We start from the raw sequence: 18,853 nt of genomic DNA, 5'->3' as shown, positions 1-18,853 counted from the left end.
AATTTCCCCGAGAATTCCAGGTGTGTGGAGGAAGATGTCAAGAAGCTCTTGATAAATGAGTAAATTAATGTTTCAAAAGGAGGGGCAGCATATTAATAATTTAAATGGGAAAATATTCATATAATTAACACACTAAATTCATAACACAGTAAAATTCAGTTTCAGTGCTAGGTGAAAACTACAGAAATCCCCGAGATTTTAAGAAATTCCTGAAATTCCCTAAGATTTCCCTGTTTTTTCGAATATAATTCCCTGAGAATTCCAGGTTTTCCAGAAGAATTGCCACCCTGGCTCTGGCCTAGTCTGTGTTCTCTGCCACATGAGGGAGGAAAGAGAAGACTGCTCAGATTACACCTCTAGCTAGATTTTGCATGTCCACTGTACTCTTCAGATTGCATTACTGTTTCAGGACCCACACTTTTATTGTGTAAAACATGCACCTCCTCGACATCTTAATTCCATTCTCAACAAGCTGAGCGAAGACCTCAAACCCTCGCTTAAATGTAAACTTCCACTGCTGTTCACGGGGGCTACCTCTCTTATAAAAAATTGTTTTTATAAAAACAATGAAAGACAAACTTTTCTGTACAAATTGTTTAACTGCTCTTTCAATACTCACCTTTAAAACTTATACACTTTGGTATGCTTTCGAACAAGTTCTGGAAAAGTGTCTCAAAAGACACATGCTTTCAGAAGAATAGACTCACAAGGTTCTTAAATCGGCAGAAACTGCTGTCTGTGCATTTTTTGTCATGGCAAATAAATTGCCATATAGCATACCATTTGCCATTACTTATTCTTCGATCTTTTAACGCGATGGTTGTGGAAAGTACAGTGTATCTGTTTTGTGAACGAAATGCTGTTGTCGATTCTGGTTCAACTGGGTACATTGCCAGCAGTTCACTGCTCCTCACATCTGGGCTCATATCAATACAACTGAGTTTGGATCCCCATTACACAGTTGTAAGTGGATTTTGCATTTGCTCAGTGAAACTGTTTGAGCATTTCCTTACACTATCTGATACGAGTCTTTGGGCAGATCCCTGCAGGATGGATGGGTCTTCTTTGCAGATAAACAGTTGTACAAAACTGAGTGCACAGCAGTCTTATATATGTGTAAAAGTGCCTCTGTCTCACGGTAAGCCATGCCTCACTCCTCTTTATCGTGCTCCTCGCAGTGTCAACATTTTCTATAATCTTTACCAGTCCACACCGACCTTCATGAAATACTGGGTGATCAAAAAGTCAGTATAAATTTGAAAACTTAATAAACCACACAATAATGTAGATAGAGAGGTAAAAATTGACACACATGCTTGGAATGACATGGGGTTTTATTAGAACCAAAAAAAAAAGAAAACAAAGTTCACAAAATGTCCAACAGATGGCGCTGGACAGCAAAACGTCAGTGACTGCGCATGACAATCATGTATAAAAGGAGCTGTAATGAGAGAGAGAATCAGACATGCCAGCAGTTGCAGCATGTTGACGTTACCCGAAAAGGCACTTTTAGTGAAGATGTATTATCAGAATGGGGAATATGCTAGTTCAACGTTACGATCCTATCGTCGTAGGAAGGGGATTCGAACGGGTAAAGGTCCGTTGACAAATGCAGCTGTGGCGAGAATGATTTCAAAAGTTCGAAGCCATGGGTTGTTTAGACGATAGACCCCATAGTAGCCGACCGAGCATATGGCGTAATGCTGCTGAGACAGTTCAGGAAGAAATGGAGACTGTAGCGGGTTCGTCTATGCACGAGGAAGTCAGCGCTCGTGCAGTTGCACGTCGCACCGGCATTCCATACACTACTGTTTGGTTGGCACTGAGGCATACCCTCCAATGCTATCCGTACAAAATCCATCAGCATCATGAACCGTTACCTGGCGATTTAGTGAAGCGGAGGGCATTTGTGATGTGGGCGTTTCAAAAGATGGCAGAAGATGACAATTGGTTGAGTAACGTGTTGTGGACTAACGAAGCTCGTTTCACACTCTGAGGGTCTGTCAACGCCCACAACTGCAGAATTTGGGCTACCGAAAATCCTAAAATTGTCATGAAAACTCCTTTGCACGACGAGAAAGTAACGGTTTGGGTTTGATTTACCACATCTACCGTTATCGGGCCTTTTTCTTCAAGGAAATGCATGATTCTGGTTTTGTAACTGCTACCGTGATGGGTGAGAGGTATGCGGATATGTTACAAAATCGCATCATCCCCAGCCTGGCTGATAAACACCTGCTGGAACGTACGATGTTTATGCAGGATGGTGCTCCACCCCATATTGCTAGACGCGTGAAAGATCTCTTGCGTGCGTCGTTTGGTGATGATCATGTGCTCGGCCACCACTTTCGTTATGCTTGGTCTCCCAGGTCCCCAGACCTCACTCCGTGCGATTATTGCCTTTGGGGTTACCTGAAGTTGCAAGTATATCGTGATCAACCGACATCTCTAGGGATGTCGAAAGACAACATCCGACACCAATGCCTCACCATAACTCCGGACATGCTTTACAGTGCTGTTCACAAGGTTATTCCTTGACTACAGCTATTGTTGAGGAATGATGGTGTACACATTGAGCATTTCCTGTAAAGAACATCATCTTTGCTTTGTCTTACTTTGTTATGCTAATTATTGCTATTCTGATCAGATGAAGCACCATCTGTCGGACATTTTTTGAACTTTTGTATTTTTTTGGTTCTAATAAAACCCCATGTCATTCCAAGCATGTGTGTCAATTTGTACCTCTCTATCTACATTATTCCGTGATTTATTCAGTTTTCAAATTTATATTGACTTTTTGATCACCCGGTACATTACAATAAAATTCCACAAACCAACTTCGCTTTCATGAAGCTGATGACAATTGATTGCCAAAGGCTGAACAAAGGAATTCGAGGCACTGTTGATGAGTTAGGCATTCTACATCCACATCTACAAACATACTCTGCAAGCCACCACATGGCATACAGTGGACGGTATCTCGTACCACTACTAATTTTCTAAATGCCTCCATATGAGCAATAATTTCTCTTATCTTAACTTTGTGGTCCTTATACAAAATGAGAATCAGCTGCAGTAGAATTGTTCTGCTGCCAACCTCAAATGCCTATTCTCCAAATTTTCTTAATAATGCCTCAGAAAACGAATATCGTCTTCCCTCCAAGGACTCCCATGTGGGTTCACAAAACACCTCCATAATACCCGTGTGTTAATCAAACCTAATTTTTTCCCATCCCATCAGTCTTCTGACTGGTTTGATGCGGCCCGGCACAAATTCCTCTCCTGTGCCAATCTCTTCTTCTCAGAGTAGAACTTGCAACCTACGTCCTCAATTATTTGCTGGATGTATTCTAATCTCTGTCAAATCTACAGTTTTTGCCCTCTACAGCTTCCTGTGATGAAGCTATGTGATCATTCCATTTCATATCCCTATAAAGTGTTACACCCAGGTATTTTTATGAGTTGGTACATTTCAACTGTGAATCACTGTTGTTATAGTCATAGGATCCTATACTTTTTTGTTTTGTGAAGTGCACAATTTTACATTTCTGAACATTTAAAGCAAGTTGCCAATCTTTGAGCCACTTTGAAATCTTATCAAGATCCGACAATATTTCTGCAGCTTTTTCAGCAGTACTTTGTTACAGAAAACTACATTGTCTGCAAAAAGTCTGAGGTTACTATTAATACTGTCTGCAAGGTCTCTGACGCCCACAGTCCATAATAAGACATGGATGTCTGATACTTTGTTTCACCTTCCTCTGACCATTTTCCGTAAATGTTCATGACAGTAGCACACAGACATTTGACCGGCTTCTGTGTTTCTGAGATGTCAGTTGCAGGTGCCAGGCGTCATTGTCAGAGTTGTTTCTGTCAGTAGATTTCCTAATTTATGACCTTTGTTTCCATTAGATTGATTCCCCATTTGTCTAAAGTCCATTTGCGTACTTCCCTTAGTGTGTCAGGTGTATATGTGGACAAGAAAAAACAGTTCCCCAATTTCCTGGTTAAAAATATGTTGAAAATATCCAGTAGCACACAGACATTTGACCGGCTTCTGTGTTTCTGAGATGTCAGTTGCAGGTGCCAGGCGTCATTGTCAGAGTTGTTTCTGTCAGTAGATTTCCTAATTTATGACCTTTGTTTCCATTAGATTGAGTCCCCATTTGTCTAAAGTCCATTTGCGTACTTCCCTTAGTGTGTCAGGTGTATATGTGGACAAGAAAAAACAGTTCCCCAATTTCCCGGTTAAAAATATGTTGAAAATATCCTTTTTCCTGGCTGAAAATACAATTGTTCCATGTTAAGTGACACTATACTTTCACTGTGAGCTATAAAATTTCCCCAATTTTCCAGTTACATATACGTTTTTTCTCCACATGAAATTATACTTTTTCCTGGCTGAAAATACACTTGTTCCATGTTAAGTGACAATATACTTTCCCTGTGAGTTACAGAACTTACAAATTCTTTGAATGGTGAAGGTATAAAGATCTTTCATGCACAGCAACATATATACAGCATATTTTGGTATAACTAAAGTAAAAATATGAATTCCACCAATTACAGCACGGTAGCTTTTGAAGCACTGAAATCAGACTGTGATGCACTTTTGTCAACCATTCACAGCTCATGTTATGTGAATCACCATCCAATGATAACAGATATTCATATCATAGGACACATGATGTATCTGCCAATAGCAACAACATTTAAGTAGTGCGCTCACACAAATAGGAAAAGAAAATGGTTTAAATTAATATCCATTCAGTACAGCTATATGAAAAGTGAAGTTTTCACATATAGTGCTGGCCACCAAAATTTTTTTGCTGTTAACTGCTCGAGAATTCACCTCACACTTTTTTTTAAGGATAATTACACTTTTTGGGCATCATTACTGTATAACTTTTAATCTATGAAGCACCTGAAATAAATATGAAAAACGAACCTTCAAGCTTGGTCTTTTTTAGTGCATTACCCTTTAAGATATATGAAGCACAAATGTGACAGTAAAATTTTAAATAAAGGCATACATGGCTGGTCTTCTGAGCCTAAAATTTTTCAAAGTGGCTGGTGCTCTGTATTAAGTTCTGAATGAGAGTCTACTGCTCTGAGATTTAAGAAATTCATCACAAATTCTCATACATAACATAATTCATCTCGTGTAAGAGGAAATTTACTTTGAAATTAATGTTTCTCGAACCACCAATCACAATACTTTCCCCCTACCTGTTATAAATGTAAACAGTTGTGACATCATGCTCATTGAGAGCAGTTTGACACATTTTGCTACCAGCAGACACTTGTATGTGCAGTTTGTTTTGTTGTAACGGTGCATTTTCTTTGCAACTAAAATTTTATTTTGGTGTTATTCCTTCATTTCTGTTTTCTTGCTCCAATATTATTCTCCTGTAGTGGGCAAAAAATACAATTTTTTGTTACAGTATCAGTTCTTACCAATAAAATCACAAAAATTTAACTGGGAACTAAAACAATGTAAAATTGCTGATATTCTAAAAGTTCCTGGGTTTTTCCCTGATGAAAAAATTCCCACATTGCTCCCGGATTTCCCAGGGCATATACATCCTATTATAGAATCCAACAATGACCCTTCAAAACGGTGTGTACCTTCATGTGTCATGTGTAATGATTAAGGAAGTGTTACAGACTGACCTTTTCTGGGCAGAGAATAATCTTTATGTGGCTGCCAGAAAATGTGATACTGTAGAAGATAAGGGGTAAAAAATAAATAAATTTAATCATATTTTGATTTTTGATGTCAATAAGAGTGGAGATTATTATTACAGTAAAGGCATTCGTGTGAATGAAGGAAGTTGAGTAATGGACGAAGAAGAATTTTGTGTGGTGATTAAACATTACTTTCTGAAAGGCAAAATGCCTCAGGAAACTAAAGAGAAGCTCGATAAACATTATGGTGACTCTGCACATTTGATTAGAACAGTTCATAAGTGGTTTCAAAATTTCTGGAGTGGTCACATGGGCACAACTGATGCTGAACGCTCTGGATGCCAAGGGAAGGTGACGACTCCATAAATCATTGATAAAATCCATGATGTGGTGATGGATGACAGAAGAGTTAAGGTGCGTGAGATTGCTAGTGCTGCGGGCATCTTGAATAAATGGGTACATAATATTTTGCATAAATATTTGGACAAGAGAAAGCTACCCACAAGATGGGTCCCAGATGGGTTCCACGATTGCTCACACTTGACCAAAAATGGAATCGTGTGAAGTGTTGCAAGGATGGTTTGCAGCTGATCATGAAGAATCTGCAGGACTTTTTAAGTATCGTTTCGTCACTGTGGATGAAAAATGTATACATTACTATACTCCTGTGACCAAACAACGATCCAAACAATGGGTTACCAAGGGAGAATCTGCACCAAAAAAGGCGATGACCAATCCTTCGGCTGGAAAGGTTATGGCAACTGTCTTTTGGGATTCACAAGGGATAATCCTCATTGACTATCTGAAAAAACGTACAACTATTACAGGGAATATTATTCATCGTTATTGGACCATTTGAAAACTGAGCTGCAAGAAAAACGGCAGCAACTGGACCGTAAAAAAAGCCCTTTTGCATCAAGACAATGCACCAGCACACACCTCAGCAGTTGTGGTCGCAAATTTAATGGAAATAGGATTCCAACTCGTTTCACATCCCACCTATTCTCCAGACTTGGGTCCCTCGGACTACTATTTCTTCCCCAATTTCAAGAAATAGCTGGTGGGACGAAGATTTTATTCAGACAAGGAGGTGATTGCAGCAACTAATAGCTATTTTGCAGACTTGGACAATTCCTATTATTCAGAAGGGATCAACAAATTAGAACAGCGTTGGAAGAAGTGTGTAAGTCTAAAAGAAGACTATGTCGAAAAATAAGAAAGGTTCACCCCAAACACATAAGTAGTTTTTCTTTTTGCACGGACTTTTCAAACGGCCCTTGTATAACCAAAGAACATGGTTTCAGCAAGACACAGCACACACATCCAAAGCATCTACACTGTGAGTTCATGAAGTTTTCCCTGGAAAATTGATTTCCAGAAAGAGGATATAAATTGGCCCCCACACAGTCCAGATTTGAGCCTCATGGATTTTTTCTTATGGGGATATGTCAAATCTAAAGTGTATGTCATTAATCTGACTTTACTAGAGCAACTGAAAGAAAATATCCATAGTGAAGTGGCAGCCATCCCAGCATTTACATGCAGAACATCACACAAAATTTTTTTCATCATTTAAATGAGTGTAATAGGCACGCTGGATCCCATTGAAATTGCATAATTTTTTAGAAAAAAAAAAACCTTAAACCGTGTATTCCAATAACATACATTTTGTTGATTGACTTCAACCCCTATTTAATTTTGACACACCAAATATAAATGTTCATTTGAGACATCCTGTAGAAATGCAATCCATGGAGAAGGCAGAAAGCTCTTACAAAAAAACCTGAAAATTTATTTAATTAAGTAAATAATTTCTGTAGTTAGGGTGTAATTAGCATTTAGGCTATCTCAGTCTCAGTTAGACTTACCCCACTTGTCAAAAGCTGGCTCCTTTCTGCAATTCCAGCGACCCCGAAGTGCGTACTTGAGCATCTTGTCCGATGCGTCTACTGAAGTGACCTCAAATCCTTCTTCTAGCAGCATTATTGAATCAATCCTGAAAGAATAAAGATTAACATTCACTGTTGTGTGGTGTAGTGAAAGTTCACACAGTTCTGTTCTATGAGATAGTTATACTTAGTTTATCTGCACACAATGTTCATTTCCAGCAATTTACACTAAAGAACACTTGGAGCTGCATGATTAATTACTTTTAAAGGTTTTCATATGATGTGCTATCACTTCTAGAGCAAGTAAAGTAACCTCCCACTGTGTGCCCCCTGTAAAGAGTGGGGGTCACAGCAGTACTGTGAGCACACCACCAAGGTAGTCTTGGTTTACCCAAGCTAATATATCATTCTAAGTCAAGGGTTTATATAATGCAAGATACTTTATTCTTTCATTAATTTGTACATTGGTGTCTATAGACCCTTTCTTGATGGATATGGCTAGTCTTACGATTGCAAAATTGCGCACTCATATTAGTAACTTGAGTTTATTCTTTTTCTGACAAAATTAAATAGAATATATAAAGTTCCACATTACTTTGTTTAATGCAGACAGGAGACTACATAGATAACTGAAGAACACAGATAATATAAAATACACCATTTTTTAAAATCAAATTGTTTTTTCAAATGTCAAAAACTGCTGTTCGCTGTGTCTGCAAAATGAGCTGCATGCCACATTTGAAAGCCAACTGCATTACCCACTGAAAACTAAAACTTCCTTACAAAATCACACCTAAAACACTCTGTACTTCATTTACATGCTTACAGTCCACTTTCAGGAAATAATCATTCAACTGTTTCTGTTTCTGATTCACTTTTTCCCTAATGATACTTCTCTTTTTCTGAATAATCAAAAAATAGACAAAATTTGTCCCACATTCTCTAATGAAAACAAATTTTGTCCCATATTCTCTAACCACCCAGGGATGCATTTCAATGTGTTGATGTGCAGAGTAATGGGTACCTCGTACCACCATTCTCTGACTCTCTTCCCTGACTGACCATAGTCACTATATCTGCATCCCTTGGCTACTCCAGTCCCTGCTCATAAGTATCGCTTTTCTAACCACTCACAAATGTTTTCACAATCTTAGCATGACAGTGAGTTATATTCTTCGTAATTTTCTAATACAGAAGTAGCACAGTGTAAGGTCACAAGCTCAGGTGAGGGGGCTTGATGCTGTAAAAAAGGTACCTCTGGCAATATGGGTCTCGTTACAGCTGCCAGAGGCGATGGTGATGTGAGTTGCATTTGTGTGTGTGCGTGTGTGTGTGTGTGTGTGTGTGTGTGTGTGTGTGTGTGTGTGTGTGTGTGTGTGTGTGTGTGTGTGTGTGTGTGTCACCCATGCTGTCAGACATCTGCTACGGAGTGTGCCTGTGATTGTTACCAATAACTGAACCGTGAGAGTATGGTACTCCTTCGAGCACTACGCCTACATGAAGCTCCAAGGTGTAGGCAGATAACGAAGCTGTCACTCTGCCTGCTCCCCCCCACCCCCCCACCCATTCCCTCCTCCATTAATTACGCACCAGTTGTTGAAACTCTAACATTTAATTTTCAACCTTTCACAATCCAAACAAAATATGTGGCACAAACACAAAAGGGTGGAGGCACCGAACACAGGAGAAGTTGCTGTGAAGTGAGGTGGCGCAGCCGTCGAGTCACCATACACGCGTGGGTGGGGCCCCTGGGTAGCTTCAGTCGGGCTCTCCTTCCTCGCTAAACCTGCATGTGTACTCAGCAAACTACTGTAGGAGTTGCTTCCCACAGTAACACACATTAGTGTCTCTTCTGTTCCATTTCATGTATGGAGCGCAGGAAGAATGATATCTGAATGTTTCGCTACATGCTGTAAACTAGTCCATACTTCTCTTTGCACTAGCTACAGGGCTGTAAGGACTGCAGTATATTTTTAGGTTCCTCACTTAAATCTGGTTCTGTAAACTTTGAAAGCAAGCTTTCATGTAATATGTGCAGTCTTATCTTCACGTGTCTGCCAGTCCAGCTTTTTCACCTCACTCATACGGCTCTCCACCAACTCAAACAAACCTGTGACCAGTTCTTCTGCCCTTCTTTGTTTGCATCAATTATTCCCAACTGGACCTGTTCAGTAAAAGGTATGTGGTAACTTGAACAGAATGATCTCCTCAGTGCCAACTAACACACATTCTGACAAAAAAAAGATCAAAACAAAATATTTCAGCTGTTTAAATTTCCAAGAGGGGAGAAGGGACTCTGCAAACCTGACTGAATGTTCGTCCACCTTTTTTCGGACAGTAGTGTTTATAGATAACTGCAACAAACTAGTGACACTGTCTGCAAGGTAGTTAATACGTAATACAAACAGTAATGCTCCCAACAGACTTTCTTGGGGTATGCCTGAGGATACTTTAACATTTGTCAGTGACACTGACCGAGAATACCTCAACGAAGTCACATATTTTGTCGGGTACCCAATATTATCATACTTTCATCAATAAGCAGTGGTCTAACACTGAGTCAAACGATTTTCAGAAGTGAAGAAACACTGCATATACCCAAGGCCCTCAGTCCACAACTTTCAGCAAGTCATGTGGGAAAAGACTGAGTTTGGCTAACTGATGTGCTAGGAATTGATGTTGCTCAGCATGGAGGACATTTAAGCTCACAATACATTCTCAGACTACACAGAAACTGAATGTCAAAGATATTGACTGGGAACTTTGTGGATCACTTTTGCTACCATTCTTGCAGATGTGTGCGTTCTTCCAAATATTCAGAAAAGTTTTTTGTTAGAGGGGTCAACTGTACATTATGGTTAAATGAGTGGCTAGGCAGTCAAGTGTCAGAGAGGTCATCTCTAATAGCCTTAAGTCCCTTTAGGGTACTGATCATCAGCTTGCAGTTATTTAATGACTCAGTGAGACATGTAAATGGTTTAAATAAATACAATACAGTTTTGGCAGAAACAATATCTTCTTTGAAATAATTAGCACCAAACGTAGCAAGGGTATCATATTCCCCGACTGCCAAGACCAAAGTAGACTGCTGTCGCTCGATGACATTCAGCCTATTTCTTCCAGTGAATAGGCTACACCACTGGTCACTGATAAGAAACCGATGGGTAAGCTGACAGCCTCTGTGCATGACTGCATCAATCACCTCGACGATACCGTTGCTTTGGGTTCTTTCACCAATTGATAATAGTAGGCCTAATGTCTCCCTGGCAGCTCACCAAAGCAAGAAAGGGGGCCGACCAAGGTGGCCTCTGTAAGAGGGCCTGTGAACTGTACAGACACGTGAGCTCTGAAACTGCGCGCATCATGAGTGAAGGTACATCAAAGGGGTGTGGGTGCAGGAGGGAGCTAAGAAATGTTAATTCTACAGTGTATTTGTCACACTTCAGCTGTAATACTGTGTCAGAAACAGTTCCGATATCATTCTCGCACTGTTTTGTAGCACAAGAATAGTGGTGGCTACAAGAGAGAAGGAGGGTAACACGGTCTGACATCACAGAAGAGCACATAGAACAACACTCTGCCCCTAGCCTTTGTATTTAGAACCATGTTCATACTGACTTTCGTTGTTAAATTTTAAATTTTACCTGTTTAGTATTAACTCTTTTATTGTTGTTGTTGTTATGGTCTTCAGTCCTGAGACTGATTTGATGCAGCTCTCCATGCTACTCTATCCTGTGCAAGCTTCTTCATCTCCCAGTACTTACTGCAACCTACATCCTTCTGAATCTGCTTAGTGTATTCATCTCTTGGCCTCCCTCTACGATTTTTATCCTCCGCGCTGTCCTGCAATGCTAAATTTGTGATCCCCTGCTGCCTCAGAACATGTCCCACCAACTGGTCCCTTCTTCTTGTCAAGTTGTGCCACAAACTCCTCTTCTCCCCAATTCTATTCAATACCTCCTCATTAGTTATGTGATCTACCCATCTAATCTTCAGCATTCTTCTGTAGCACCACATTTCGAAAGCTTCTATTCTCTTATTGTCCAAACTATTTATGGTCCATGTTTCACTTCCATACACGGCTACACTCCATACAAGTACTTTCAGAAACGATTTCTTGACACTTAAATCTATATTCGATGCTATTAAATTTCTCTTCTTCAGAAGCGCTTTCCTTGCCATTGCCAGTCTACATTTTATATCCTCTCTACTTCAAACATCATCAGTTATTTTGCTCCCCAAACACCAAAACTCATTTACTACTTTAAGTGTCTCATTTCCTAATCTAATTCCCTCAGCATCACCCGACTTAATTCGACTACATTCCATTATCCTCATTTTGCTTTTGTTGATGTTCATCTTATATCCTCCTTTCAAGACACTGTCCATTCCATTCAACTGCTCTGCCAGGTCTTTTGCTGTCTCTGACAGAATTACACTGTCACTGGAAAACCTCAAAGTTTTTATTTCTTCTCTATGGGTTTTAATTCCTATTCCAAAATTTTCTTTTATTTTCATTCATGCTTGCTTAATATATAGATTGAATAATATCGGGGATAGGCTACAACACTGTCTCACTCCCTTCCCAACCACTGCTTCCATTTTATGGCCCTTGACTCTTATAAGTGCCATCTTCTAAGATAAGTCATAGGATCAGTATTGCCTGACATGTTCCAACATTTCTACGGATTCCAAACTGATCTTTCCTGAGGTTGGCTTCTACCAGTTTTTCCACTGGCCTGTAATGATTTTGTGTTAGTATTTTGCACCCGTGACTTATTAAACTGATAGTTCGGTAGTTTTCACATCTGCGAACACCTGCTTTCCTTGAGATTGAATTTATTATATTCTTCTTGAAGTCTGAAGGTATTTCGCCTGCCTCATACGTCTTGCTCACCAGATGGAAGAGTTTTGACAGGGCTTGTTCTCTCAAGACTATCAGTAGCTCTAATGGAATGTTGTCTACTCCCGGGGCCTTGTTTCGACTTAGGTCTTTCAGTGCATTGTCAAACTTTCATGAAATGTTCATATCTCCCATTTCATCTTCATCTATGTCCTCTTCCATTTCCATAATATTGTCATCAAGTACATCGCCCTTGTACAATCCCTCTATATACTCCCTCCAACTTTCTGCTTTTCCTTCTTTGCTTAGAAATGGTTTTCCATCTGAGCTCTTGATATTCATACAAGTGGTTCTCTGTTCTCCAAAGGTCTCTTTAATTTTCCTGTAGGCAGTATCTATCTTACCCCTAGTGATATAAGCCTCTACATCCTTACATATGCCCTCTAGCCATCCCTGCTTAGCCATTTTGCACTTCCTGTCAAACTCATTTTTGAGATGTTTGTTCTCCTTTTTGCCTGTTTCATTTACTGCATTTTTATATTTTCTAATTACATCAGTTAAATTCAATATTTGTTCTGTTAGGTCGGTGTAATAGGGACCTTTGTCAAATATTGCCTGTTGTCAAATAAATATGATCAAATCTAGGGCCTTGCCGTAGATTTGATCATAAAAGTCATTTGTCTTCTGTTCACTGCAACATGAAATGTAACCGACTGGAGCGCTGGTGTCGCTACAGCTATTTGATATCTCTGTAGCGTGTTTGTAAATATGGCTTAAAAGTTGGTGTGTTCCTTCAACTTTTTTATATTTTTAATAAACTTTCCTCGACAATGTTGGGTGTGAGCTAGGGCATAGTGCGTGCTATTAATTTTGTGTCGATGGGCAAGTGGAATATGTGGCAGGCGATTTCATGTCCACAGTCACAGCTACAGCCATCCACCTCTACATATTGAAACATCCATGCAGCTTTTCAGCAAGCTGGAATAGAGAATAGAAAGTAATAAATTCTTTCTAAGCTTCCCATCCTACTTTGTTTTTGTCCTTGAACTCAGGATGCCAGAAGTTAAAAAGCGTCTCATCTGTTTCGTACTTTTTATAATTTCATAGGTGTTGGAACACTAATTCCATTATTCAAAAATAAAAATAGTTATTATTGCCCATATAGTGTACTAAACACTTATTTACATTCACATATTGTCACTTCAGTGCTTTATAAATCGCTTCACACCTCTGGAATTATTTTGTTTGATGTGCAGTGTGATATTTGAGTGCTGTGTTGTAAACTGAAGTAGCTCTCTCCTGTGTCAAGAAATCCCAGTGTCACAGTTTGCCTGTCTTCTGCATGTAAAGCATTTCTCAACAGTGTATTCTCTTTTGTAATATGAGAAACCACTTTATTGAGCAAATACTGAAATACACTCTACTCTTTCGTAAGAAATTTACGTCCTCCATAGCAGCTCTCATAACACATTTTGCTGAATGCTTTTACTCTCTCGACGTATTACTTATGGCTTCATAAAAGTATGTTTCCTTTTTTCCCACTGCTTTTCTTCCAAAAACACACACAGTGCAATTATGGTACTAGAAACTGCAGCACATAACAGGTTGTTGTCCGCCATCTTGAAATTTGATGAATAATATGACGACAGTGTAATACCCCTTTTTAGTGTGATGTCAAATATCTGTGTCAAACAAATTTGACGAATATTTGATGATATCTTAGGTCAAATCTCTGTCAAAGAAATATGATACTGTAATACCGGCCTTACCCAAGGCCTACTTGATCCTCTGCTGCCTTCACCATTTCATCTCTTTCTTTCATCTGGTATATTTTGATTTAAGCGATATTTGCGCAGGAGACCTTTAGGGATAGGGTTTGTAAGTTCGTGAAGAGGAATATTACTTGCAATGAATGTTTAATATAGATCCATGTATTTTTGGTTACCTTTGGAGCTTAAATCACTGCTACTGCTACTTGCCACTGTCAAAAGTTGTTGTCATAGGTCTTTCCTTTGCATTCTTGCGGTATGAATACTTGTCTTGACATGCTGGTCAATTTGAAACATTTTTTGCACGGAACATTTTTCTCACTCAGAGGGATGCTTCTTTAGACAAGGACAGAGATAGATATTGCCTCACAATACAGATATTCCTGACGGTAACACCTGAGCTGTACCTGCAGCAGCTTGAGCAATCAGCAGTATTGCCCAGCTATCCCAAATTTTGCAGCAATATTGATGACAATACAATTGCGGCCACACATTGCCATAAAGTATGGACCTAATTACTAAGGATAGGTTAAGGTCTACGATGTCTTCATTACCTGAACAACATGATGCAAAGAAATGTCCGACACCAGCGAAATGAGCTTTTTTCTCTGCTCTTTATCAAGTACAACTTTTTAGTATTCAGTGCTGGAGTCTTTAGTTTGGCGCAGCAAAAAGATGTGGAAAAATTGTTTAGGGACAAAATAAAAATTTGTATTTTATTAACACATAACACATTTTATAAACAGGGTACACACAAGGCTTCATTGCCAATCAAAAACCATAGAATACCAGTTCACAGATGTCTAATGCACTCGGTACAATGTATCCTATGCACAACTATACACGCTGGAAAAATATTTTGTTCATATATATCCAACACTCCCCCCCTGAACAAATATTTTTCAGATACTGAACACTACGCATCACAGGTTAGACCACAATGTTTCATCAACTTCTGAAACTTGTCCTTATTGGAAGGCTTGATTAGGAGATCTGGTAACTTTTCTTCTGTGGATAGATAATTGATGGTTATATTTCCATGCTACCAGTGATCCCTTACAATGTAATGTTTCATGTCAATATGTTTGAATCTCCCACTGGTGACACTATTGTTGGCAGGTTTATAGCCCTCAAATTATCACAAAATATCACAACTGGTTTTATTTTTGTAAGAGATTCTATTTCAACCATCAAAGTTCTAATCCAAAGAGGTTTTTCGATAGTGGAGGATAAGGCCAAATATTCAGCTTTCATGGTGCTCAAAGCAACTGTTCTCTGTCTCTTACATGACCAGGATATCAGTCCTCCCATCGGTTTAAAGCAACTTCTAGTGACGGAGTGTCCGCTTTCCAGTTCATTTCTCCAATCTCCATCACTATACTGCTCTAAATGTACATTTCCCTTTTTAGAATACTTTATATACCTGAATTTTCTCTTGATTGCCATCCAATGTTTTTTTCTTGGACCATTGCAAAATTTGCTTACAGCATTTGTGACAAATTCAGTGTCTGGTCTGGAAGTCTGTGCTAACTACAGTAGACTTCCTGCAGCTTACAAATAGGGTACACTTTCCTTAAATTTCTTGTCCTCACTGGTTATTAACAGTTTTGGATTATTTTCCGTTGGAGCAGAAATATGTTCACAATTTTCTGTACTGTACTTTTCTTATATATTTCTTGTATACACAGACTGAGCAATTCATAATTCTTCTCTGTTGGTACTTCTTAGAGCCTTCACGCCTAAGTACTGATTAACTTCCCCTTAAGTCATGCTAATTAAATTCTGACCATAACCGTTTTTTAAAAAGTCCATTTCATTTTCATTATTGGTCAAAATATAAAAAAATCATCTAGACATATGGTCAAGATTGTAATATGATGAATATTTCACCATTGGTGAGAAAGTCTTCCGATAATCTATTCTTTGTTTCTGGCAGTATCCTTTAACTACCAATCTGTCCTTGAATTTGGTACTGCACTCTAAGGATTTTTAATATTGAATATCCATCTTGTTCTTAGTGTCTCTATATTTTCGGTCATCTCAACACATTCATATGGAACATTATCCAAAAATGTATGTCATTCTTTTTCGGTAGCCTCTTTCCAACTTTGAGCATAAGTATTAGCCAAGGTTTCATCGACTGTTAAAGGCTTGAGAAACATACATTTCATACTCTGGATATCTTTTCGGTGCTGTTCTACATGTAGAACGCCTTAAACTCACTTCCTCTATCGAATCTTCTTCCTCAGTTTCATTTCTCAGGTAGCATATCAGATTGATCTTTATTCTTATCTTCCTCTGTTTCCGTTTCCATCTCTATTTCAGCATTATCACACCTTATATTTGGTTGAATTACTGTATTATTTTGACTATTTTCCTTTATTTTATGTTTAGAATTCGCTAAAAATACTACATCTCTACTACTTATTATCTTATTATTCATGGGATTACAAAACCTGTATCCTTTTGAATCCTAACAGTAGCCAACAAAGTATATTTCTGAGATTCTGCGTCCCACTTACCTCTTAATGATTTTGGAGTCTGAACTATGGCCTCACATCAAAAGACTTTTGCGTGCCTTTGGTCCACTTTCTTCCACTCCATTCTTCATAACGTGTCTATTCTCACATCTTTGGTAGGTGACTTGTTAATTAAATGCACCACACTGACACGGCCTCTGCCCAAAAGCACTTGGTAACCCAACTTTGCTTAACATTCTTCTTGCATTCTCTACACTGGTTCTGTTGACATATTCTCCAACTCCATTTTAAGAGGGACTATGGCGAATGGCAGTCTGATGCCTGATATCCATTTCATTCAACAGTACCTTAAATTGTCTGTTTAGGTATTCTGATCCATTGTCTGATCTAATAATTTTAATTTTCTTCCCAGTTTGTCTTTTGGCCACTTTGCAATAAACAGCAGATACATCATTCACTTGATTCTTGGTACTTATAAGGTAAACATGAATGTATCTAGAAAAATCATCTATGAATGTCAAGAAATAGTAGTTACCTCTCAAGCATTTATTCTAGCGTCTTTGATTCATAATCAAAACGTCTTCGGTCACGGGTTCCATCCCCGCCACTGCCTAAATTTTGATAAATAATCAGCATTGGCGGCCGAAGACTTCCGGCATAAGAAGTCAGCCTCATTCTGCCAATGGCCTTGTCAAAGAGGGCGGAGGAGTGGATACAGGTTCAGGGCACTCTCTTGTCCTAGGGGTGGGAAATTGCCCCTAAAGGCGGAAGAATCGGCAATGATCAACGACATGAGGATGCAGAAGGCAATGGAAACCACTGCATTAAAGACACGTAACGTCTATCCACAGGACATGTGGCCTGTAATTGAAGAAGTGTCATGATGATCTCTCCATTGGCAAAAGATTCCGGAATAGTCCCCCATTCGGATCTCCGGGAGGGGACTGCCAAGGGGGAGGTTACCATGAGAAGAAGATTGAATAATCAACGAAAGGATAACGTTCTATGAGTCGGGGCGTGGAATGTCAGAAGCTTGAACGTGGTAGGGAAACTAGAAAATCTGAAAAGGGAAATGCAAAGGCTCAATCTAGATAAAGTAGGGGTCAGTGAAGTGAAGTGGAAGGAAGACAAGGATTTCTGGTCAGATGAGTATCGGGTAATATCAACAGCAGCAGAAAATGGTATAACAGGTGTAGGATTTGTTATGAATAGGAAGTTAGGGCAGAGGGTGTGTTACTGTGAACAGTTCAGTGACCGGGTTGTTCTAATCAGAATCGACAGCAAACCAACACCAACAACGATAGTTCAGGTATACATGCCGACGTCGCAAGCTGAAGATGATCAGATAGAGAAAGTGTATGAGGATATTGAAAGGGTAATGCAGTATGTAAAGGGGGACGAAAATCTAATAGTCATGGGCGACTGGAATGCAGTTGTAGGGGAAGGAGTAGAAGAAAAGGTTACAGGAGAATATGGGCTTGGGACAAGGAATGAAAGAGGAGAAAGTCCAATTGAGTTCTGTAACAAGTTTCAGCTAGTAATAGCGAATACCCTGTTCAAGAATCACAAGAGGAGGAGGTATACTTGGAAAAGGCCGGGAGATACGGGAAGATTTCAATTAGATTACATCATGGTCAGACAGAGATTCCGAAATCAGATACTGGATTGTAAGGCGTACCCAGGAGCAGATATAGACTCAGATCACAATATAGTAGTGATGAAAAGGAGGCTGAAGTTCAAAACATTAGTCAGGAAGAATCAATACGCAAAGAAGTGGGATACAGAAGTACTAAGGAATGACGAGATACGTTTGAAGTTCTCTAACGCTATAGATACAGCAATAAGGAATAGCGCAGTAGGCAGTACAGTTGAAGAGGAATGGACATCTCTAAAAAGGGCCATCACAGAAGTTGGGAAGGAAAACATAGGTACAAAGAAGGTAGCTGTGAAGAAACCATGGGTAACAGAAGAAATACTTCAGTTGACTGATGAAAGGAGGAAGTACAAACATGTTCCGGGAAAATCAGGAATACAGAAATACAAGTCGCTGAGGAATGGAATAAATAGGAAGTGCAGGGAAGCTAAGACGAAATGGCTGCAGGAAAAATGTGAAGACATCGAAATAGATATGATTGTCGGAAGGACAGACTCAGCATACAGGAAAGTCAAAACAACCTATTTAAT

At 39.2% G+C, this 18,853-nt stretch overlaps 1 protein-coding gene across 1 annotated transcript in view; it reads right to left on the bottom strand.

The window, feature by feature from the left end:
- Positions 1–14,242, bottom strand: part of LOC124550652 (glycine N-methyltransferase-like) — a 52,050-nt gene extending 37,808 nt beyond the window's left edge. The window contains exons 1-2 of the mRNA XM_047125376.1: positions 14,190–14,242; positions 7,557–7,684 (exon numbers count right to left, since the gene is read on the bottom strand). Of these exons, the coding sequence (XP_046981332.1) occupies positions 7,557–7,684; positions 14,190–14,242 (181 nt within the window). The remainder of the gene's footprint in view (positions 1–7,556; positions 7,685–14,189) is intronic.
- Between the last annotated feature and the right edge of the window lie 4,611 nt (positions 14,243–18,853).

The sequence above is a fragment of the Schistocerca americana genome, chromosome 9 (genome assembly GCF_021461395.2).
Source record: "Schistocerca americana isolate TAMUIC-IGC-003095 chromosome 9, iqSchAmer2.1, whole genome shotgun sequence".
Lineage (NCBI taxonomy): Eukaryota > Metazoa > Arthropoda > Insecta > Orthoptera > Acrididae > Schistocerca > Schistocerca americana.
This window is presented reverse-complemented; position numbering and strand designations above follow the sequence as displayed.